The 23,247-nt window shown below is 37.7% G+C and overlaps 3 protein-coding genes across 5 annotated transcripts; 2 read left to right on the top strand and 1 right to left on the bottom strand.

Moving 5' to 3' along the window:
* Positions 1 to 1,166: 1,166 nt before the first annotated feature.
* tnip1 (TNFAIP3 interacting protein 1) lies at positions 1,167 to 10,813 on the top strand. Its single transcript, XM_077732350.1, has 18 exons — positions 1,167 to 1,320; positions 2,154 to 2,335; positions 2,592 to 2,738; positions 2,813 to 2,898; positions 3,005 to 3,064; positions 3,527 to 3,736; positions 4,611 to 4,705; positions 5,027 to 5,240; positions 5,555 to 5,647; positions 5,762 to 5,827; positions 6,893 to 7,024; positions 7,095 to 7,223; positions 7,312 to 7,437; positions 7,513 to 7,638; positions 7,999 to 8,082; positions 8,408 to 8,608; positions 8,822 to 8,909; positions 9,479 to 10,813. The coding sequence occupies exons 2-18, from the start codon at positions 2,188 to 2,190 to the stop codon at positions 9,628 to 9,630; spliced, it is 2,157 nt and encodes a 718-aa protein (XP_077588476.1). The 5' UTR covers positions 1,167 to 1,320; positions 2,154 to 2,187; the 3' UTR covers positions 9,631 to 10,813.
* Positions 10,814 to 11,099: 286 nt separating this feature from the next.
* gpx3 (glutathione peroxidase 3) lies at positions 11,100 to 12,952 on the bottom strand. The gene is made up of 5 exons (XM_077732349.1): positions 12,807 to 12,952; positions 12,592 to 12,742; positions 12,364 to 12,481; positions 11,721 to 11,820; positions 11,100 to 11,585 (listed from the first exon to the last, which is right to left on the bottom strand). The coding sequence occupies exons 1-5, from the start codon at positions 12,894 to 12,896 to the stop codon at positions 11,364 to 11,366; spliced, it is 681 nt and encodes a 226-aa protein (XP_077588475.1). The 5' UTR covers positions 12,897 to 12,952; the 3' UTR covers positions 11,100 to 11,363.
* Positions 12,953 to 13,341: 389 nt separating this feature from the next.
* dctn4 (dynactin 4) lies at positions 13,342 to 21,601 on the top strand. Of its 3 annotated transcripts, XM_077732347.1 has the most exons (15): positions 13,342 to 13,533; positions 14,156 to 14,226; positions 14,313 to 14,491; positions 14,580 to 14,623; positions 14,954 to 15,061; positions 15,362 to 15,382; positions 16,290 to 16,363; positions 16,493 to 16,605; positions 16,755 to 16,864; positions 18,033 to 18,106; positions 18,278 to 18,332; positions 18,468 to 18,575; positions 20,483 to 20,580; positions 20,647 to 20,895; positions 21,059 to 21,601. In XM_077732347.1, the coding sequence occupies exons 1-14, from the start codon at positions 13,399 to 13,401 to the stop codon at positions 20,864 to 20,866; spliced, it is 1,410 nt and encodes a 469-aa protein (XP_077588473.1). In that variant the 5' UTR covers positions 13,342 to 13,398; the 3' UTR covers positions 20,867 to 20,895; positions 21,059 to 21,601. The 3 variants fall into 3 exon arrangements, with proteins under 3 accessions (XP_077588473.1, XP_077588472.1, XP_077588474.1); XM_077732346.1 differs by having other exon boundaries at positions 20,647 to 21,601; XM_077732348.1 differs by lacking the exon at positions 15,362 to 15,382 and having other exon boundaries at positions 20,647 to 21,601.
* The last annotated feature ends 1,646 nt before the right edge of the window (positions 21,602 to 23,247 follow it).

The following is a 23,247-nucleotide window of genomic DNA, read 5'->3' as shown; positions in this document are numbered from 1 at the left end:
CACCAGTTTCCTTCAAAATTTCATGCTTTTCAGACACAAGAAAAATGAGCGGGTGAGTCTTTGTTTTTGATTTTTTTTAATACCATGTGTTTAATATTTTCTAAAGAAACTTACTGCTTAATGATTAACATCTATGGTGAAATTATTGAGCAAGACTGCATTTTTAACCTTTTGAATTTGATATAATAATAGCAAAATGAATAATATAATACAGTCAAATATCTCGTATCGAGTATAGTATTTTTCAGGTATTTATTTGTATACATTAATTCAGATGAATATTTTGTAAATCATTCAGAAAATCATTCTAGATTACTTTAGCCGGATTGTTGCTGTTGTTATTCATTCATTACTCAGCTGCTTAACCTGATGAGGTTTATTTTTAATCATTCATAATTTATCGTAGTATGTACTATAAATGTATATTATTCTCATTAGGCATTTAGATTTGGAGCATAATATCAAGTATTGATACCAATCAAAAAATGAGGTCGACGTCAAACACTGATAGACATAAAATACATACAAAATAAATAAATACACCATTTAAATATATTGTAGTAAACACCCTTGTGTCTGAATTGACAGTTATATTCACCTTCTGTTTAGTTTTTCTAGATATTTAATATTTATCTTTAACCAAATATAAGAAGCCTAATGTTTCTGATAATTCCCACAAGATGTCAGTGTTGTATTAAATTATCCATAATGTAATATCAGTGATCATAGTAACATTACTAAAATTCTACATTATTGCAAAAAGCAAAGTGGAGTAGAATAATTTGCATATGACACAGTTCAGAGGTTCAGAGTGGGGTTTTAAATTAAACCTCATACATAAGTTTACTCACTAAGAATAAAAAGAAAAATTAAATCAATGATCAGTCTTTGCAAAATCAACTTGCATAATAATAATTGGCATATTCAATCACAAAATGAATTGATTTCAGAAGGCAGACTCAATTGAATTGTAAATGTAATAAATTATAAATTTGTAGTCAACATAATAAGTGATGACAAAATATGTTTTTACATGTTATATACTAGATGTGCTAGTACTATCTTGTAAAACTTGTTGCAGTATCAAAGTAAAAAGTGACACTGATTGGCTGCTCGGACTGTCATTCATTGCTGCTCGCTGATTGGTCGCTTTGGCTGTCACTCATCGCTGTTTACATCAAGCGTCGGGTGGAATTTCCCGTGTTACGGCATAGCAGCAACCACTTCCGCAGTAGATGTCTGAGCACAGAGACAAGAGGCCGCTGCTAGCGGAAAGCCATTGTGTCAAAAAGGACGCCGCTTTCCTTATTACTTTGTCAGGTATCTCCACGTTTTTTGCCTTACATGACATTTCGGTAAAAGTGTCTATGTTAGGCGCTTAAAAGGGAACGCGCTGCTTCCTGTCTCCCATTGTTATCTAGTTTTGGCTAGCAGACAGCTAACGAGGTGTTGCTAGTCATTTGCATGACAACAGGGAAAACTAATATTAGCCTGCTTCTATTAATCAAGGTCGCGATCGTATGGATATTTTGTGTCCGGAATTTGAGAGATTTGAATTGTATATTTTGGTGAGATTTATTTGGGGGTTCAAAATCATCAGACATGAATACTGTAGAGTTATGATCCCTTTTTGTGTTGGAATTTTTTTTTCCATTGTGTGAATGCAAATGTGTGTTTGTAATCCTCTAGTTGCAGATTTTTTTCTCTTGTTTAAGCCCAGTGCTTTTATTTAGACCGCCCTTTTTCATTGATGAAAATGTATTTCTTTAACTCATTGGCTGCCCTTAAGGGAGGGTAGGAAAGACTAGGGTATGACTTGGAAGTTTCCCTGAATGAAGCCTATTTTTAGTTCAGTTAATGATAATAAATCACCAATCATGTGGTTTTATCCCTCTGCTGTGAATTTGAATTCGTTTTTTTATTAGATGTCCAATTCATTTTGACCTGGGAAGGCTGACAGATCTGAGCATTCATTCATTTGGATGTCTTTCGCCATCAATAACATGCCTGACAACCATACTAGAATAAAACTAGTCCAATTCTAGCCAAACGAATAGATATTTGTCTCATTTTACTATATTTGCTCTCCAAACACCATTCATTTGCTCAAATCGTTAATATACTAAGTTCATTTTTTTTTTTTATCTCTTCAGTTCTGAGGACCATGCTTAACGTGTGAGCAAAACCATGGAAGGAAAAGGCCCGTATCGCATCTACGATCCGGGTGGGAGTGATGTCAAGACCAGGGATGAGGCGGTTGGAGGGAGCAGCTATCGACAGCTCCTGGAGGAAAACAGTATGCTGAGGGAAAGGATGAAAGGTCTTAAGAGCCTCGGTAAGCCCGAAATAGTAAATCCTACAAACCTGATAGTTTAGCAATCCGTTTATTGCTGTAGCCAAATCAAACAAATAGGAGAGTGACAGACATGCAACGTCAAAGAAAAATGTAGTATATCCTGAACGTAGGTGGGATTTACTAATCCCGTGTCTATGACTCATTGAAGGAGTGATACTTGTTCTTCAAAACATCATTTTGCATTCTTGGTGTGGCAACAAAGCCTGGGTAAAGTTGAACAGCCTCTTCTTTTCAGGCAATTTGCTCGAAGAGTCTCAGTTAGAAGCGTCCAGGCTTCGGCAGAGGGTGGAGGAACTCGTACGGGATAACGAGGCGCTCAAGTCCTCCAGTTTTGCGGCCAGTTTGTGCACGGGTGGCGGTAACGGTCAATCTGAAATGCAGAGTAAGTTTCAATGTTTTGGATGTTTGGGAAATGATTGGTTTGGTGTTAACTGTGCCTTACTGTTTCATTTGAAGGTAAACCTTGTTTGCAATCCACGGCTGAGCCAAAAGAAGCGGATGCAAGCTGTTTAGCGAGGGCTGTTCTGCCTAACAGACTTCATGTGAGTGTGAGGTTTGCCAAGATTACAACATTTCAAATAAGCGGAATTTTTATTGAGGGGCTCCTTCGTATTTGCCGTGGTTACCTAACTCGTAGGCTTTTTACAGGACGCCTTATTAGAGTTCGACGTGGTCAATATGTACAGAAGGACGTCGGATGCCTTGACCGTACGTAGACGTTTTATTTGGACGCAGACTTTTGATTTACGTTTTGGTAATAAAGCAGTGATAGTTGCCGCGGTTTCGCTGACAGGTGTGTCAATTGCACGCCCAGTTTCCCGAGAATTGAAATCTATCCCGGTGAACTAACAGCTGATTCAGTACTGGTAGTTTTAGCCTGAGTCAACCAGGGGAAAGTCCAAGATTATTATTACTAACTGGAATCACATGATTGAGTCACATGCTGCATCCTAAGGGGCATAGTAGTAATTTCATGCCTTGGTAGAGATGACATAAATGGTATGATAGTCAGTTAAAATCATTAGAGGAGCTCAACTGGTTTGACTTGTAAAAAGTAGTAACTGTAGGATTCCTTTTGTGTGGTTCCTTTTTTCAAATGTACTTTGTAGATAGGGATTTACCTTGTGAGGAAATGTTGACTAGTGAACATGTGGGTGGGTGTATCTTCAGGCCCGCTCGGCTGTCGGAGTAATCCCCCTCCTGCCACAGGAGAACGTCGAGCTGGCGAGCCAGTTGAAGAAATTGGAGAGCTCCTTTAGTTTATTTGCCGAAGAGTCCAACCCTAACCAGCTGTTAGCTCACCTTGGTCGGATGGCTGTGGAGTTTCACCATCTTTCTTCAAAAGTGCAAAAGAATGAACAGAGGACGTCACTTTTGCAGGTAAATGACAGGACAAAATTACTCATCTATTTTTATTTTTCAGTTTTTTTGTATGTATATGTATTTTTCTTTTTTACTTTGAATATTTTACTGACCATGTTAATGCTTTATGGGGAACATCGCAAATACTTTTTGGAGGATTTTTATATATATTTTTTTTTTGTAAAAAAAAACTGACATGCCCTGATAACTTTTTTTGTTCATAGAATACCAATACATGGTATTAAAAAGGGTTTAAAATTAGGATAGAAATCCATCTATAGCGTTATTTTTGGACTTTTGGATGTCATAATGGCAATTTTATTATTTCTTAAGTCATATAGAAAAAAGAAAAATACAAGGTGTTGCCTGTTTTCAAAGGGTGTGGAGTCAAAACCCAACATTCAAGCACTTAAAAAAATTGATGCAACACCTGAAAGGGGCTATTTTAGATGTTTTTTTTTATTTTTATTTTTTTAGTTGTGGTAAACCTTTGTTATGCTGGAATGTTTTAACCAGGCTTACAGTCCTCAGTTTACTTTTGTCATTTGGTATTTAGCAATTTTGAACACTTCATATTGTAAATAATGTCTTGTGTTTGACACCACTTATTTTAACCAAGTCGATAAATCGAGCAGTGAATGGAAAAATTATCTCAATTGACATATGAGGGTTTTAATTTATTTTTTATTGCACAATGAAATGTTCTATTGCTAGTTATGTACATGCAATTTAGAGGGGGGAAACTAAGTTTGTACATCAGGTAGAAAAGCAAGTGTGTCTATATAATAGGCTCAGTGGTATTTCTTAATTTTGCTCATACAGACTTTCACTCAAATTGGAGCTAAGCATAGTAAAACCTACTGAATGTATTTAACTTACTTTTTCTTCGCAGAATCTGTGTGAGCAGCTCAGACAGGAGAACAATGAGCTTCGGAAAAAAATGGAAGACGATCATCATATCAGGAATCGAGATTTAGAACAGCTGAGGTAATTTAAAATAAAAAGAAAAAAGTCAATCTGGCTGCACTTTTTGTTGATTTTACTGGTTGTCATTTTCTTACCAACATGTTTGAGCTATCTTTAATTTAAAATGGTGGTAGAAAGTGGACATTTGAAATTAAGAGGAAAACTTCAAGTCAAAAAAAAAACAAAGTACACTTAATTATTTCACGTCTTGTTTCAATTCATTTTGAGTGGAAGTCCATTTGAATTGGTTGTCTATCCAATAGCTCAGATTTTGCAACAGACTTTTGGAATTGCTCTTTCTTGCCTGCTTTTCAGGTTTGTGTTTTGCTTTGCTATTTTCAGGCAAGAAAATCAGAAACTCAAGGAGCTTGTGACAGGAGGAGGAGGAGGAGCAGCAGCAGTGGCAGCAACAACAGCAGCAACAACGGCAGCAGCATCCTCATCGTCATCATCTACGGTGGCGTCGGACAATGAAACATCCGACACCAAAGAGGAGCCAGTTAAAGACGAATGTGACGTGGTGAGATCCAAGACGGAAGCCTCCACCCCTCAGAAGGTAAATCAAATGGAATGATGGCAGTGCTGTAATGCGTGATGAAGAAAAAACACTATTGAATCAAAACCAAAAATAAAAAGCCAATGGGCCGTGCATCTGTTTAACATATTTTCTGTACTATGAGTTGTACACTTATTTGTTTGAGCCCTCACTTATTCTCAGTTGTGATTTTTATCATGGTAATATATGGAAATTTAAATAATGTCAAATGTTATTCACCACTGCTGGAGAATAACATTAGCAACATTTTCTAAACTCACAGATTCATTTATTCCACTAAGTGTGAATTCAACATTTTTTTTGTGCGCCCCCAGATTGGAAAAGCTGCTGAGAAAAGCCCAAGTAAACCTTGTGATGTTGAGGTTTATGAAAAGAAGATCAAGCTCCTAGAGAAACAAAGAAAAGATGTGGGTCTCTTCTTCTTTTGTCATTTTAGTTTGACTATTTAGTAGTGGGCTTTTTTTTTTTTTTTGGCGGGGGATGCAGTTTACTCATTTGGTTTTGTGTCATGTGTCCCACAGGTACTGGAGGTGAATAAGCAGTGGGACATTCAGTGGAATTCAATGAAGTCACAGTTTGAACAGAAGGTACATTTATGACTAAGGCCATCACCCTCATTGGAAATATTTGCTCTCTAGTATATCACGTTTCAGTTCTACTACATACAAATCAATTATAAAACTCGCAAATTTTGCAAGGGTCAAAATACTTGTGTAGCTTTACTCAAACTAGAACACAAGATATTGCATAAAATGATTCAAATAGTGTGAATGTGTGACAATAGTTTTAGTTTTCCCCAAATTGATATAGTAATATAAATTGACTGGTTGTTATTGAAATATAATAAAAAGTACATAGCTTTTAAATGACATTATCTCAGCTGTCTGGTGTACGCTTGAGTGGAAAAGATATGCTCTTGCAATAGCCTAGCTATGTGTGCAGACTTACCACATATGCCTTCAGCGAGAATTCCCCCTAACCACTCTTGTATCTACTGACCTCCTGTTGTGGTGCAATCAAGGGAGGGACAGACAGATAAATAGACCGATAGACGCATGTAGTCACATGCTGTATATCTCAAAACGAACTTGACGCTTTTTCGTGATGGGTACACCATGCTGCCTTCTATAAAACCACCAAAGTCGATCTATATCCATCTGCGTCATTAGGTTAGACTCTCACCCCCCCTGACACATTTGGTATTGTAATTTCATTAAAAATAACACATTTGAACAACTACCATGTTAAATATGTTTTAGATTCTAATTTTCATCACTTGGTAAAAGAAGAGATTAAGGAAAGGAAAAGGAAATATGTGGATAAAAATGTGTAATGTACATATTGTATTTTTTAGGTTTGATTTTTTTTTTTCCAAACAAAACTAAAATGTGGGAGCAGTAAATTATCTGATTTTTTTTTTTTATAGTCCACAGATCATAATGAAAATTAAATATTTCCAAACACCTGCTTTTGCTTTGGAAACCAATGAGAAATATGATAGTAACATATACAATTCTTTTATGAGCCGTTTAGGCGACTGACTCCAAAAACATTTGGCTAGTCTCCCATTAAAATCATTGGTGGAACCCTTACTTGACATTATATAGTTATCAATCCCCTCCCAGTAAATGTTTTTTAATTGGACTTAACAGATCACAGACCTCAGACAGAGGCTCGCCGATTCCCAGAAAACCGTGGCTGATCTGGAAGCGGAGCGAGAACAGAGGCAGCGCGACTACGACAAGAAACTGCTGCTAGCAAAGTCCAAAATTGAAAATGTGCAGGTAAAACATGAGGTCAAAAGAAAATTCTGATGAAGAAAAAACATTGATTTTTTTTTTTGTTGTGAATTAGGGTGAAAAGGAGTGTCTAAACACTGAGGCAACCGAGTTGAAGCAGAAAGTCCACTACCTGCAGGACCAACTTTTACCCCTTAGCAAACAGCGAGAATACCAGGAAAAAGAAATCCAACGACTTAACAGGGTTTGTTATGTGGCATCTAAAGCTGTTAAACCTTTCATCCGACAACATTATTATTATTTTTTTTAAAGAAGACTTTGTATGTTTGCAGGCTTTAGAAGAAGCCTTAAATTTGCACGCGACTTCATCCTCCCAACCGCCACCGCCTGGCCAAGATGTTGCCAATAACTTTAAAAAGCAAGAACTGCTCACCCAAATTGCCGTTCTAAAAGAACAGGTTGGAAAAAACATGCTTTTAAATGTGAAATGTTTGTGTTCATCTCATCATTCGTTGTTTGTTTGTGGGAATCAGGTAAAAATCTTTGAAGAAGACTTCCGAAAAGAACGTAGTGACCGAGAGCGAATGAACGAGGAAAAAGAAGACTTGAGGCGGCAGGTGGAGCGACTGCAGATTCAAATCACGAACTTGACTAATCAGGTGATGGAGTTTTTCTAATGATTCTTAGTGTAAATTCTTCGATTCATCCTTTTTTCAAATTACGAACTTGACCAATCAGGTGATGGAGTTTTTCCTAATGATTCTTAGTGTCAATTCTTAGAATCATCCTTTTTCTTGAGATTTTCTCTCAATTATTTAGACCTGATAAAACGCTATTCCCTACCATAACACTGACACAGCATATGGTGGCATTTAAAAGCACTGCAATGATAAATTGACTTTTTTTTGTTATTTGCTGACCAAGTAGCTTTATAAAGTCACTCCTATTTTTTTCAAAAGAACTTAATAATTGCCTCATCTCTGAAGACACTTATTTTTTCATTTTCTACCCACCCACAGCTGCATCAGGCACAGAACGAGTGTCAACGTGAACACACCGAGAGATGCAAGCTAGAAAGACTGCAGATGCAGCACCACAAGCAGGTAACGTCTAGGATTGCGCGTGAGAAATTGTGCACGAGTCCCCAATGAAAGACCGGCCGGCTTTGATAGATGACAAATTAACCCCCCCACGCCCCTCCAAACATACGTACCTGCATGATTTCCTGGTAACCCTTACCAACTTGCGCCCCCTTGTGACCATTGGACGTCACACTCAAATGTGCTGCCTGACTCCAATAGACATAGTTTGTCAGCGCATCCGGGGTTCCGATTTGGGCCAAACTCTAACCAGGGCGCCTCTATTTTGGCTGAGTTTAGCATCCGTGCACCAATTGGGGATCACATGTGTACTTGTGATCCCTCATAGGGGCAGCAGCAGAAAAGACGTACCTCAGACCCCACGTCAGGCTCAGTGAACGGCCCGCTGAGCCCCCCCTACTGTGGTCCCTTTGTGCAGGTGGGACCGCCGGGCCTTGAGGGCTGGCCCGTAAACTTCCATCCCCGGATGCCCAATGCAGCAGGCGCAGCGGCTCCACCCCCCGTACGAGACTTCCAGCCTGTTAACCTGGTAAGGGTCCTCAAAGGCCCCTACGTCATTCTGGCTGACAGAATCAGGCTCTCTTTTCTACCGCTTTGCGCCTTTTCTCTTGGGAGGAACACTTAGTGTTGAGACTCTTGTGGACTTGATTGAGATTTCTAAACATTTTTAGCTCCAGACTTGGTTTGAAATTTTTAGTTGTTCTATTTATGGTTTGAGTGAGGACTTTTTCTTTCTCCTCAGGGTTTTCCATGGCAGTCTTCATCATTTCTACAACCCAGAACAGCCCGAGCGGTGGGCGAGAGTTCACGACCGGCTCCTGATAATGCAGGTAAGCTGTGGTGGCATTACAATGACGTTTCCCTTGTCAATGTAACATTCTCTGGGCATTTAGTCAACCATTCAGTATTCATGTACAATGTGGGTCTTTTATGTAAATGGAAAGTTAAAGTTAACTTGATCAAATCAGTTCTTAAACTTGAGGAAAAACTTTTTTTCCCTTTTTAAGTTGCGAGAACTTAAAAAGTGTGAGCATTTATATTCATTAACATGAATATGAATAGTTTCATTAATATGTACTGTCCCTTTTATTAAAAAAAGACACAAAACTTAAACATTATATTGCCATGACATTGCCTACAGTAAATGGAGTATTTGCTAACTAAAGCCAGTTAAAGTATTTGCTTGGAGATAAAAGGAAAAGTTAAGTTTCATAATAATAAAATAATAATGATGATGAAAACAATTCTGTTTAACACAATTAAATAGTATAGCTTTAGCACCAGTATCGGTGCTTTCATTTTTTTTTTTTCAATGGCGCCTATATTTTTGGATAAAAAAGCAATATGTGGAGACAAAGGCAAACATTTTTTGTGTGTGTGTGTGTGTGTATATTTGTAGACCAGTCCACAGCGGCGGCAGCGGCGGCGGGTGGAGGGGGTGCGACAGTAGCCGGTGGAGGAGCAACAGGGGGTGGGGGTGGTGGTGGTGGTGGGGGTGGTGGTGGTTTTGGTAAAAGGGAGCGACAGAATATAGATCCTGGAAAGCACTAAAGTTCCACCGCTTAATGGAAATTGGGTTGTAGCATGAAATCAGTTTTGTTTTGAAAAGGTGTGATCTATCATTTTCCTACTGAACTGTAGATATCCTATTGTAATGTTGTTTATACTTGCGTTTTATAAGGCTATTTGTGGAAGAATTGTCACTTCTGAATATAACTATTTCATTTTTTTTTCATGAAATAAAGTCTTTTGTTTATAGGTTGGATTACTTGACAACCCCCCCTTGAAACCCCTAGGAAATCTTAACTTTTGCGTTCCAATCTGCAACAATTTAATTTAGCAACTTTGTAGGGTTACAGTAAGCCATTCCCATTCCAACAATGGACGTAGGTAAATTCAGCCAGTGAATTTACAAAGTTAATGTTAATTAATTTCAGAAGACTTCAGAGTACGTTGATGTGATAGAAATGTCCCATGTGTAACTGGTCCAAACGTTGTTGTTGCATACAAACATTTAGGGTGGGTGGGTGCAAGGGGGATTTTTGACGTATCATACCAAAAACATATTTGTGATTGCTAATTTATTTATAACCTGCTGTTTTGATAGTTGCATTGCCTAAGTGTGGATCATTGTCTTTTAGTAATGCCGCTCAATGTTGTCAGTGTATTCTCAAGATATTGTAGCTATTGACATTTTGTTTGTGTCGGACATTGTAAGCAACAACATAGGCAAGATTTTCTTTTTTTACCATGATAATGGACCTAATCTCATTAAACGCAGTACTTCAATGACTTTTTTTGAATCACCTATGTCACTATGCCTTTTTCCTCATGCACATTTTTAAGCCCGGAGCAGTACGCTAAACAGTTCCGCAATCTTTTTACAGCTGTTATTTTACTCCGAGCAACAGTCTTCGAGGCTGAGATGTCTTGTTTAATCTTTGACACTTGCCTCGTCCATCGACTTAGCCGTGATGACGCTTTGTGGTAGTCAGACGAAAGGGCTTCAAAATTTGCAGAATCTGATTATTTTTTAACGAAGCATTACATTATATTGAGAAATGAATCTGATAGGTGGGATGAGAAGGGAAACGTACACGTTTGAAACGTTATTCTTTTGATTACTGGCGGTTGTATTTCTTGGTTTGCAGGCCTTTTTTTCTGTTTTGCTGTAGGCAAAAGCACATGTGAGATCTTTTGTATTGACTGGCTTAATAAATCTATTCTAAATGTTTATCTGGTGTGCTTTTATACAGAAGTTATTTTTCATTTTTAGAAAGGAAGCAGGACTATGTGAGTAATTTGCATATTTGTGAGATATTTTACAAACTAGTGTCACAATCCTCCAAAGCAATTTAGGTCGTCATGTCATGCAAATTCTATGGTAACTAACAGCAACTGGACTGAATTGATGACCCATTTCAACAGAAATGTGTACTATTAAATTCAAGATAGAAACATGACATCATTGCCACATCCTTAAAAGATAATCTGAATTCCAATAATACGGCAAACAAGTGTGCATTTGTCATTGGTTTATTTAAAGTAGTTGACTGAGGGTGTAAATGCAAGCAGGTTTTGGTTTGCAAAGATAACATGATGTGAGATTACAGGACAGCTTGAATGCACTGAAAAACTGTCTTGAATCTTAAGACTCCAAAGAGGCCTCACAGTATTCCTGTTTTCAAACCTCTTCTTCATTTAACATGCCACCTTTCTGAATTAAAACCTGCTTCATTTACAGCTCCAGAAAGTTGATTACTGGTGAAAACGATTACAACAATCTAGTTGAAAACATCTTCTGTGTAACGTTGGAGCAGGTATTTTCGAAGATCAGCTCGCACTTTGGAAACCTCGACGGATGGGTGCCATCTCATCACAGCTTTTCCATCTGAGCCCACTAAGAACTTCTCAAAGTTCCACTTGATGTCATTGACTTTCAGTGGTTCCCAGAATAACCTGTTGTTGGGATTACCAAATGTGTCTGAGACTGGGGGACAGGAACTCTAGAAAAGAAGATATATATTTACATAGGAAATTATATATTTGAACATTTGTGACAAACAACCCCACTCTCCCCTAATTGCGAGTTTGTGTTTCCTCTGTAAAATACTGCTCATTTCCAATCTAGCAAAACACACCTTGAGGAAGGTATAGACCTCTTGTTCATCTTTCCCATTCACGTCACCCTTCTCAAACAGCATGAAGTTGGGAACAAAGTTATTGCCGGGTCTGACATGCCTGGAATGCAGATGGAGAAGCTTATCAGAGGCCAGTCTTTCCACACTTTAGAACTTGGTCCTTGAAGGCTGGCATGAATTGCATATTTGCTACTTTAGATTTTGTTTCCTGTCTTTGATGATTAATGAGAAAGTGAGATGGGAGTTTTCCAACCAATGGCTACTAAAACAATGACTGATTTGTTACTATCAGCCATTCAATGATTTTTAAAAAGGGGTAGAAAGTGTAAATCTAGATTTTTAGGTTAATTTAACATACAAAAGGAGTAAAAAAAATCTTTAAATATTCAGTTCTTTAATCATTTGTCTTTTTCAAACGCTTAAGTTTTTGTTTTTGTGAGAAACTTGAAGGATTTGCTTCCCCAAATGATGTATTGGGCTTCTTCTGGTCCACAGGCCTTGACTTTGACCTCTAAGGGTTAAAAGATGACCTATTTTAATATTTTCAACTCAGAAAAATTGACATCCTCAACATTAAAGAGTCTCTTATTAAGAGGTGGAAACCTAAGCAAAAAAATAATGAAATTCATTTAAAATTCTCTACTTCAGAGCTGGCAGGATTTCATTTTTATTCCCAGGTTCTTGTTTCCCAAACTGATTACACGGGAAGCCGAGAATAGTGAGACCGTGGATGTCCATCTCTTCTTGTAGTGCATTCAACTCTGTTCAAGACAAACAAAAACAAAAATGCAACTCACATTTGGATTCTTATCAATTATATTTGTGTAGTATATATTGCGTTATTAAGGATGATTGTGCTGCGTTCACGTACCCTCGTACTGATAGGTGAAACGTCAGTAAGTGGCCACGTTGATGAAGAGGACAGTTTTCCCTATAAATCGGCTAAAGTTAACGGCATGGGTGTCATTTAACGGGATCGCCTGGTATTTGTAGATGGTACCATCTGCGGGTGGCGTGCACCACTGTGGGTAACAAATCAAATCATTGATTTTTACTTTAGATGGACTTTATTAAGATAAGATGTACCTGAGTTAGGGGGACTCCGTCGGCGTTGGAAGGCAGCAGCGGGCCAAACAGGAGCAGAATGAGCTGCAACGGAGACCAAATCTTCCTCATCTTGTCCACTTGCTGCCGGATGAAATTTCCGCTGTTCCCTCAATGGAAATAAAGCCCTGGAGGAGGTGAGCCGAAATCATCTGTTGCTGAGGACGCCCTTTTATTGACGTCATTGACCACAAAGCGCTGCATAAATTTGATTAATTAATTTTGTAAGATTTATCCAATTGTATTATACATTCAAATTTAACTAGACTAAAGTGTATGGTGTTATATTGACGGCTTATTTATGTATTACTTATGCATTGCCGATGTATTTATTATTATGATTCACTATTATTATTGCTCACTTTTAATTTGTCATTTTTAATAAAAACAAAACATTATAAAGAAAAACATATTCTTTTTTATTCCATTCGTGAAGCAGAAGTGTTTTTGTGGTGATATATGAACATGGATTCAGTTCCAATGGTTCCCACAAGAGGGCGACATTAAATACACTTCCAAATTAGTTGACAGCCAGGCAGACAAACCGCGCAGCAGTCGTGGAAGTCAGACAGAGATGGCCTCCCTTCTCCAGCCAGATCGAGTCATCTATCTGGTCCGCGGGGAGAAAAAGATCCGGGCTCCTCTCTCCCAGCTTTATTTTTGTCGGTACTGTAGCGAGCTCCGATCATTGGAATGCGTATCCCACGAGGTATGTTCTGTCCAGATTTCTCCTAGTTTCAAGGCATTAGCTTTTCTTTCTCTAGCTTGCTACCCTGTCAGAATTATAGGCGGGGTTAAAGGGAGTTGTCTCCTGCACAGTGGCTGTTGAACCTGTCACTCATTAAATCCCTTCGTTCGATTGGCTCTTTGTAAATACATTTCTTTCCGGTTATGTTAGCTGTTTTGTAAATGGGCGTTTAAGATGACTACTCTTAGCATTTGCTAACTGTGATTGCCCATAAATGTTTATAAAAGTTGCAGATCGCGTGGGTTAATTCAACGCACAACCTGATATTGTTTACATTTAAGCACAGTTTGATTTCATTTACAAGCACCGTACCCAGAAAGACCAAATTTAGCTTCTCCAAGCTTAGTTCCAGCGATGACTTTTTCCTTGCCATGGTTTATATTGTGATGATTTAGGATGGGCTTAAATTAAAACATCTATTATTGCGAGCCTGCCTGTCTTAACCAAACAATTGTTATTGTTCTTAAGCAATCGTTTTGATCAAAAAGTCTCAAGATCTACCAAAAAATTTAGTTTGTATATGTTGTCAACAGACTGGACAAATAACCTGACTCTCATTTTCACCCATTTTTTTCTGGATCAGGTGGACTCTCATTATTGCCCAAGCTGCCTAGAAAATATGCCTTCTGCCGAAGCCAAACTGAAAAAGAATAGGTGCGATAAAGAGAAGCTTTTCCATAGCCGCTCTGATCTTTTGTCAATAGTTATTCAATGAAATCCCTCCCTTATTGTTATTGTAGGTGTGCCAACTGTTTCGACTGCCCATGCTGCATGCACACCTTGTCAACTCGGGCCACAAACATCCCGGCTCCTCTCCCTGATGATCCCACCAAGACTGCTATGAAAAAGGCCTACTATTTGGCCTGTGGCTTCTGCCGTTGGACCTCTAGGGATGTAGGAATGGCTGACAAATCAGTCGGTGGGTACCGATATGTAACACATCATGAATAAGACTGTTTAACTTAAAAAAAATGATATAAAACTTTTTTTTATCCTTTCTTTAACAGCTAGTGGTGGGTGGCAGGAACCTGAGAATTGTCATAATCAGCGGGTATGTTCCAGTTCTAGTTGGTCACATGGTTTGATGTTCTGAATCGATGTCTGTGGTTGAATCTTTGGAATAAACAGCTCTTCACATTGTATTTGTATACAGTGGAACCTTCATGGTTCAAAATAATTTGCTCTAGGGCACTGACTGAACTCAGATTTGTATTTTTTTCACCCTCGATTTAAATGTTCTTTATTTTTAAGTGTTTTCAACTTTTTAGTTTGGCCACAAGACCCAATATTTGTATTCAAAATGATACCTACATAGAGATACGTAATATTGTTGTGTCATCTGCAAATTTCAAGATGTTCTCAGAATCTCGTGTCCCCTCAGATTAACAAGCTGATGGAGTATTACCAACAACTGGCTCACAGAGAGAAACAAGAGAGAGACCGAAAGAAACTGGCCAGGAGGCGACAGTGCATGCCTTTGGCTTTTTCGGTAAACATTTTCAAATCTATATCCTTCATGTTATTGTAAATTGAACTGACATCAATTCTGAAACAATTTTTCTAAATATTTTGCATTACTCAAATTAACGGTGGCATAAATCAAAACTAAATTAACAAAAAAAAAACATGTGCTTAAAAAATCAGCTTGCTTTGGCTCTTACAACAATTCTAATTGGGTGTATTTCTGTTGCATGTCACTTAATGTTTGCTTAATCTCTTCATGCATCTTTATTCTCTCCTCTTTTTTTGCTAATGCATCCCTGATATTTTGTTTTTGACCCCCAACCAGCAACATACTATTCACGTGGTGGTGAGTTGTATTTGCTTTTTCTTTTTCTTTGCAGTAATGTTGTTTTCATCTCTCATGTGCTAACGTGTGACCTGGCAGATCACATGAATGGCTTAGTGCTAAGTGCTAAAATGCTATTCACACACTGGAGCCTTTTTGTGAGAGTTAGCCGGAGAGAAGAGAGGCATCAGTGTGAGGTCAAAAATGCTGGATTAAAGTGTTTTAAAGTCTTTTATAAAATCATTGTGAAACAGCAGAGTATGAGCTGTTCCCCCTCAAAAAGTCACAATTTGTCTTTATATTGAAAAAATATATTATGTGCCCACCTTCTGTTACTTCTTTTTGTTGAACTTTACGTAAAATGAAGTGAAAAAGGGATTGGACATCTTGTGCTTTCAATTTCATTGAAAGGTTACCATTTACCATCAAATCCTCAGATTTTTTCTCCATAAATGAATAATAAAAGGCATATTTTAACTCAGGGTGCAGACTTAAGGAAAAAAAAGGGGCACTCATGATTTAATTTATTTGTTTATTTATTTTGTTCAAATCTAATCATTTTAGCGAGGATTTTTATTACTATATTCAATTTATCTTTTATGGGGGACAGCCTGTAGAAGTATAAAAAAAGAAGATTTTTAATCAACACTAACCTAATTGGATACCAATTGTGAAAATCGGATAAACATTAATTGATTCTCTCCTGTATCCACAGAAAGGCTTTTTATTCCCTTCCCATGTACATAAATATATTTTTTTGTCTGATACTTGCTAGTTCTTTGTCCAAAGCAATTGTTACTGTCAACATCTTTCATTAAAATGAACCAATAGGAGAAAAGTACATTAAAAATGAACCAATAGGAGAAAAGTAGCTCTATATTGAAAAGCACCTGCATTGAATTAATACTGGTTTTACTTGAACGTGCAGGAAAAGTACGGCCTGGGAACACGACTGCAACGCCAGCGTTCTGGAGCGCCCATTTCCACTTTGGCTGGTCTTTCGTGAGTTGCATTTTCATTTCTGCATTTGAATACTGCGACTCTTGATATATCCGTACTGACAGAATGACAGGTGTGATTGGTTGTCCATTGGACCCACAATGATGATAAAATGATGTTTATTCTTTGCAGCTTGAAAGAAGGGGAGGACCAACGAGAGATCATCATCGAGCCCGCCCAGGCCGTTGATGAGGTGGAGCCCCTGCCCGAAGATTGCTACACCCGGCCCATCTGCTTGCCAGAGGGTAATATTTCTAGAGTTGTCCCAGATTTGATCATGTGATTGGAAATCAGGCCCAAGATACAAGAAGTTTACGTAACTCATTGGCTCAAACAGCCCTCGAGCATTTAAGGTTTAGGGGTGCTTGAGTTTTATGTTGCTTCCTCTGCTTAGTGACCCGCCTGCGCCAGCGACTCCTGCAGCCCGATTTCCAGCCCGCGGGAGCCTCGCAGCTGCACCCGCGGCACAAACACCTCCTGATGAAGCGCTCGCTGCGCTGCAAGGTTGCTATGAAAAACTCATTCAATTATTTAGATGTCATTGGTTCTCAATGGTTGGCATTCTGGTTGGTACAGGAGGCTTTTAATAAGCATAGTTTGTGAGTGCATTTTCTTCATCCAAACTTTTTATTTTGGTGATAATTCTTATTTTTAGACCAATGAAAATGCAAAAAAATAAACCAAGCTGTATTTATTTATATTCTTTGCATTTTGGTATGACAAATGAGCTTATGGTACCAGATGTTTGTGGCCAATCATGTTATGCATACCTGTCAACTGGTACGTTCTCGCCGTAATTGGTACAACTGAAAGCCCATTTTTATATTGGTACGCTGTACACATGAAAATGGTACGCTAAACGGTGATTTTGAGAAAAAAAAATAAATTAAGGCACTTTCTAGCCATTTTTCACCATCCGCCATTGTTTCTTCCCGGAAACGCATGTCTGCCAAGTGATATATGTACCGGCGCCTCTGATTGGCTAAAAAAAAAAGATCATGATAAACATTTCGTTTTGTAACACTTTCACCATGTGATTTCCGTTTCCTGTTCCCTTGTTTATGTTTACTTTCATGTTTATGTCTACTTGTTGTTCGTGATTTTTTACAAAAAAGTAAAGTGGTAAGATTTTCCATGTATTTATACATATATGTAAGGGCGAAAACAAAATTTGGTAAGATCACAAATGGTTCGAGGTTGACAGGTATGTGTTATGTAATGAAATATTTTTTGATTATAACACATAATACAACTGTATTATAAATAAAATTAAAATAGTAAAAAAAGAATAGTTTATATATATATATATATATATATATATATATATATATATATATATATATATATATATATATATATATATATATATATATATATATATATATATATATATATATATATATATATATATATATATATATATATATATATATATATATATATATATATATATATATATATATATATATATATATATATATATATATATATATATATATATATATATATATATATATATATATATATATATATATATATATATATATATATATATATATATATATATATATATATATATTCATTTTATAGATTAATGCATTTTCCCACTTTAGTATAGTGTTTATAGGAAGGGTTGACTTTTATTTAATGCTTTTTTTTCCCTTTTCTTTAGAAATGCGAGCATAACCTGAGCAAGCCTGAATTCAACCCGACTTCCATCAAGTTTAAAATTCACCTGGTGGCTGTGTGAGTCTCAACCATACAATATACAAAGATCCATAGACATTACATAGGCTGGTTTTGCTGTGTCTGTCCAAGTTATTGCATGCCTTCATTTCTATAACAAATGAAACACCTTTGCAATAAAAAAAAATAAAAAATAGGACCAATAAATCTAGTTCTCTTTTCCTCCTGTAGGAGTTACATCCCTGAAGTGCGAATTATGTCCATTCCAAATCTGCGCCACATGAAGGTCAGTTTTTTCAAATGATAATTAATGATTATGAAATGCATCATTGCTTGCTGTTATTTCTATGCTTTTGTGGCTTTATCAGTATTGGTTTTAAATGGCATCAGATTGAACCTTGGCTTTCTTGTCACTATATAGGAGAGCCAAGTGCTTCTGACCTTGACCAACCCAGTGGAGAATGTCACCCATGTGACTCTGATTTCTTGTGATGAAGAAGACCCAGATGACATTAACAGCACTGCAGAGGTATTTACAGCCCAACCATTCTTAGGACCTCTTTATCACACTTTTAGTTATACACATTGAAGAATATGACATAAGAGTTAAGGAATTGGAGTAAGTTGCTATATTTATAGTCTAACAACATACACTGTATTTTCTGTCTCAACCGCCAAAAAAAAACCTAATTTAGAACTGTCAATTCAAAGAAGTTGATTCAATAATTTTCTTATAAAAGCCAAATAGGATCTAACAGCATATTATAGTTGTTTGCTGGATCATTTAATTTTTTTTTTCCTCATCATTTAGTGATTCTATCATTTTTCTCAGCCCTTCCGATTGCTGCCATTGGGGGAAAAAAATAATATTCCGCAGCTGAATTGAATGATTCACATCAGCAACTCTTTGGAAAACGATGCAGTAAAAGGCTGCTATCAAGCCAATTAGCGAGGGTGGGGAAGAAGAATGGTTATTTGCCTTTTATCGTTACTTGGGGATTGCCTTTGTAGCTAATCCAAATATTATAGCTCATGGAAATGTTTCTCTTTGGGGGATTTCTAAACTCAGCGGTGCGCTTTGTTTGCTATACGTGTGTGTAGTTGTCATCTTAACAGCTTTTAAAATTAGATGTTACTGCAGTTCTCAGTCCCTCTGGTGTTCCTGTACAATATAGAAGCTGTAACTTTCTTTAATAGCAGTGCAGAGGTGAGGAAAATCAGTTATTCCCCTCGATGCAGTACAAGAGACGTTGCCAAAATAAAAGATGGAGACAAAGCAGTTACAAATTGGACGCTTTATCTTCAATTTCATTTTCATTGGGAAAAAAATCAAAGAATTTCGCTTGACATCTTCCCAATGGGTTATGTCCATCTGGACTTGGCACTATTCATCTCACAGGGGAGCCAGTTCCAGGTTGAGCTCAATTTGTCAGCTGTCACAGAAACAGTGGATGGCACGGTGATCCAATACAAGGACGCTCCACTGAGTCGCGCCTCCCCGGCGGCCATTAAGACGCACAGCCCCGATAGCTTGTTTGTCTTGGCCCCTTTTTTTTGAAGATGATGTCACAGGTAAATCGGAGCTCCTGGCCAAAAAACAAGAGTTTGCCCCATTTCTAGTCGCATTGCGGCCAAAGTGAACGCGCTGTTGAGTTCCTGCTTCGTTTGACATTCAAACACCTGCGGGGCCTGCTCTTCAAATGCTTACTGTGAGCGGCTCTTCCAAAAATATGCAGTCTGTTCGTTGGCTCATGACTCAGCGGGTGAAATGTTCATTTGACTCTTTTTTGCTGGGAGGCCATGCACCGACATCAGTTCTGGTGTCAGGAACATGTAGACTGCAGGGTCTGGGATAGGAAGAGATGTTGTTTGACAGTTTTTAAGGGGTTGATACTGGGCTGCATGAGGGATTAGCTCATCTGCTTAATATTCATGAGGTAGTGTTTGAATCTTAGCTTTGGCAATTAAAAACAAACAAACAAAAAAATGCATGTGTGTAATTGCCTACATGTATGAGTCACATTTTTAGTTGGGATTTTTTTTTTTTTTTTGGAGAAAAAAAAGATTAAACATGTTAAAATAGCATAACATAAGTTCTTAGATAAATTCCATGGGTGATTACATTGACTTTCAATGGCAATGCAGCAAAACAATAAAAATAGTAGAACATTATGAGTCACTTCTTGAAATTTTTGGAGAGCCTTTCTTCTAACTTGGGGCATTGCTGTATCACTTCCTGTTGATTGTAATCTTTGATGACATTTTGGCTGGTGCGAAAAGGTCCTTTTTTTTAATTCGTAATCGTACCTACTAAATGCGCTAATTAGTTTTTGAGTTGGCGACACATTATTGGACAACGAGGATAAAGATGAGTCTCACAGTTGGCTTTGTTTAAAGAGACAAGGCTTGAGTGTTTGGATGGCATTTGTTTTAAAGGTCATCGTACCCCGTAAGGAGCTGGTGCTCGCAGGGAAGGATGCCGCCGCCGAGTATGATGAATTGGCTGAACCTCAGGATTTCCAGGATGACCCCGAGTAAGTACCTCATTCACCATATTCCCACTGCGCTCCAACATTTCACCCCCCATCCTCTGCCTCTAGTGTGGTCGCATTCAGGAAATCCAACAAGATTGGTTTCTTTATCAAAGTCATCCCCCGCAAAGAAGAAGACGCCGACGTCACCGTTACATTTAAGATGCGACACGACTCCCGGGACCTCACCGCGTCCATCAGACCGAGCGAGGAGGGGGGCGAGACCGCCACCGAGCCCGTTTGGCTCACTCACCACGTGGAGCTTCGGCTGGGACCGCTCGTCCCCTGAACGCCCACGAATGACATCGCCTTCCAAATGTATCCTTTTGAAACTATTTCTTTAACATTTTGCAGCCCTTCGGCTTGCAATTTGGCTTTTTTTTTGGCCTTTGTTGCTTCATCACCTGAAGTCTAGCTTACCTAACTCAACAAGTACAAACGGATAAGAGCATTATTTACTGCTTGACTTAAACCACGTCAGTATAATAAAAGACTAGCAGTCGACTGTACTTTCCTCGCCGACGCATTATTTTTCCCGCCTCGCTTCCCTTCGAGCAATATATTTTGTATCTAGCAACTATTTGTCGCAAAGCCGTTTGCTGTTTGGATTAAAGGCAAAAAACAGCAGCAGCAAGGACTTCACTTGAAACATAAAAGATAAGCCGATGATATCGAATAAGAACTGTCCATAAAAAAGGCGTTTCCAGCGCTCGTAGTTTTCCCCCCAAGACGACAACGACATCGTTACACTAACCCGCATGGATCATGTATAATAAATACTTACAACTGTCATTGCAAACATGCTCCCGTACTCGGCTTTGTTCTTTAGCTGATGAAGAACTTAGTGTTGACACTACAAGACGCTCTGCATTTGACATAGAAATTGTCGTTTACTGTTCAATTTGTTGTGTCGTGAGCTGATGTCACTTTTGAATTTGTTCCACTTTGTAGCCTTGCTAAATAGGAGCCAAGACAAAAGGCAAGTCATCTGTAATGTCAAATAAAATATCCCGGAACCAACTCATATTTTGTGTGTGTTGAATAATAGACTGAATTTGAAAACAAGGACTTAAAAAGAACACTATTTTTGAGTGTTGAATTCACCCTGATACATAGTATATATAGTAGTTGACTAAATGCTTCATATGGGTGGGTGTGTGTATCTAAAGTTACACATTAAGTGTATTTCAAAGCTTTCTGTGTTTCTGGAGAAAAGATTGAACTAATTCTATTATTTTCTGAAATGCAGAAGACATCGAATTCCTAATTCCAGACATTTAGTTATTTTCGCACAGTAATTGCTTCGCAAGATAAATGTAAGGCTATCAGGGATTTGGAAGTTTCATCCTAAGGATGAACTAGACATAATCACTAACACTAATCACTATAACACTGTTAAGTTGATCAATTATGATAAAATATTTCAAATAGCATCAATTACCAATATTTTTAACCAAACCTTTATGTTTTGGAAATTTAAAAAAAGCATTTTATTAATGACCATTGCATTTTTTTCTCGTAAATCTCATCCTGCAATGTAAAAAAAATCCCCTTTTGTTTCTAGATACAAAAAATTAAATATTAAAAGTATATAAGAAAATATTTAAAATTAACCTGCCTTTGACAACAATATATGTCCAGTTAATTTAAACATGGCTATCTATAAATGCTCATCTTTCAATGCCATTTAATTTTGGCTAATCACATTCACACATGAGCAAGTGGAACAACTCGATTGTCGTGACCCCCACCCAAAAGTTTGGGGTGGATTTCCCACTAGGTGGCGCTAAAGGTCCATCATTTAAGAGAACTAGTCTTGTCCTCCAGCAAATCTGCTTGAACGGTGCTCATGATATTCCTCTGATGCACTGCTTGACTTAGAGGACAGCACACTACTGCACTGTAATGTTTAACAAGAAGCCTAACAAGAGCAATGTTATCTGCAGATGAAATATGCTTGCCAACATTGGGGTTAGATGGAAAAAAAGAATGCTATTTTACACATGGGACAGCTTATAGGCTATAAGGCAGTTCTGCTATTGGAGGCTGGGTCCCCTCTGTAAACAGAACCCCTCCATCTGGGTAATAAAGCAATGCCTTTCTTTTATCTTCAGCAGACATAGACAGCTTAGAAAGCACCCCTGAAAATGAGGTCATAAAATCGTCACTAAGTGAATCCTCCCCCTCACAGAAACAACCCAGACGCCCATTAAAAGTCAAATTCTTGTGCATTTCACTGATGGCTACCTCATGGATGGAATGACATATTTTTTGGATGAAATTTGGATGGCAGGGATGGCCAACTTTGCCCATTCAAATTGTCTAAAAACCTGGATTTCACAATAGAGTTTGCATAAAAATAATGTCAAGCCAAAGATATGTTGGAATGCAGAACCTTATGTCGAAATGCTATCTTTATTTTTAAGTTTAGTACTACGACATGAGCTAAAATGCAATATCATTACCACCATTTATTAGTTATTTCTCTCCCTTTGTTACATTCTTGTGTACCCTATTAGAAAAATACACGTCTAGGAATGCCTAATGTTATTCATTATGTGTGTATTTTTTTTTCTTGGACTACAGGAAGGTCTAAAAGTTTGTTTTTTTGTCCCGCCTACTTAAAATCCAATATAAATTTGTTAAATAATCTTCCTGCTACTCACCAAA

The sequence above is a fragment of the Stigmatopora nigra genome, chromosome 14, assembly GCF_051989575.1.
Source record: "Stigmatopora nigra isolate UIUO_SnigA chromosome 14, RoL_Snig_1.1, whole genome shotgun sequence".
NCBI lineage: Eukaryota > Metazoa > Chordata > Actinopteri > Syngnathiformes > Syngnathidae > Stigmatopora > Stigmatopora nigra.
The sequence above is the reverse complement of the archived record's forward strand: the minus strand, read 5'-3'. Positions and strand labels throughout refer to the sequence as shown.

Bases quoted from the DNA above. Each gene is read 5' to 3' on its own strand.
- tnip1 (XM_077732350.1), top strand. From the start codon at position 2,188: ATGGAAGGAAAAGGCCCGTATCGCATCTACGATCCGGGTGGGAGTGAT. The intron at 5,241-5,554 runs GTAAATCAAATG...GTGCGCCCCCAG, and splicing joins AAGCCTCCACCCCTCAGAAG to ATTGGAAAAGCTGCTGAGAA. The intron at 7,224-7,311 runs GTTTGTTATGTG...GTATGTTTGCAG, and splicing joins AAATCCAACGACTTAACAGG to GCTTTAGAAGAAGCCTTAAA.
- dctn4 (XM_077732347.1), top strand. From the start codon at position 13,399: ATGGCCTCCCTTCTCCAGCCAGATCGAGTCATCTATCTGGTCCGCGGG. The intron at 13,534-14,155 runs GTATGTTCTGTC...TTTCTGGATCAG, and splicing joins TGGAATGCGTATCCCACGAG to GTGGACTCTCATTATTGCCC. The intron at 14,624-14,953 runs GTATGTTCCAGT...GTGTCCCCTCAG, and splicing joins AGAATTGTCATAATCAGCGG to ATTAACAAGCTGATGGAGTA.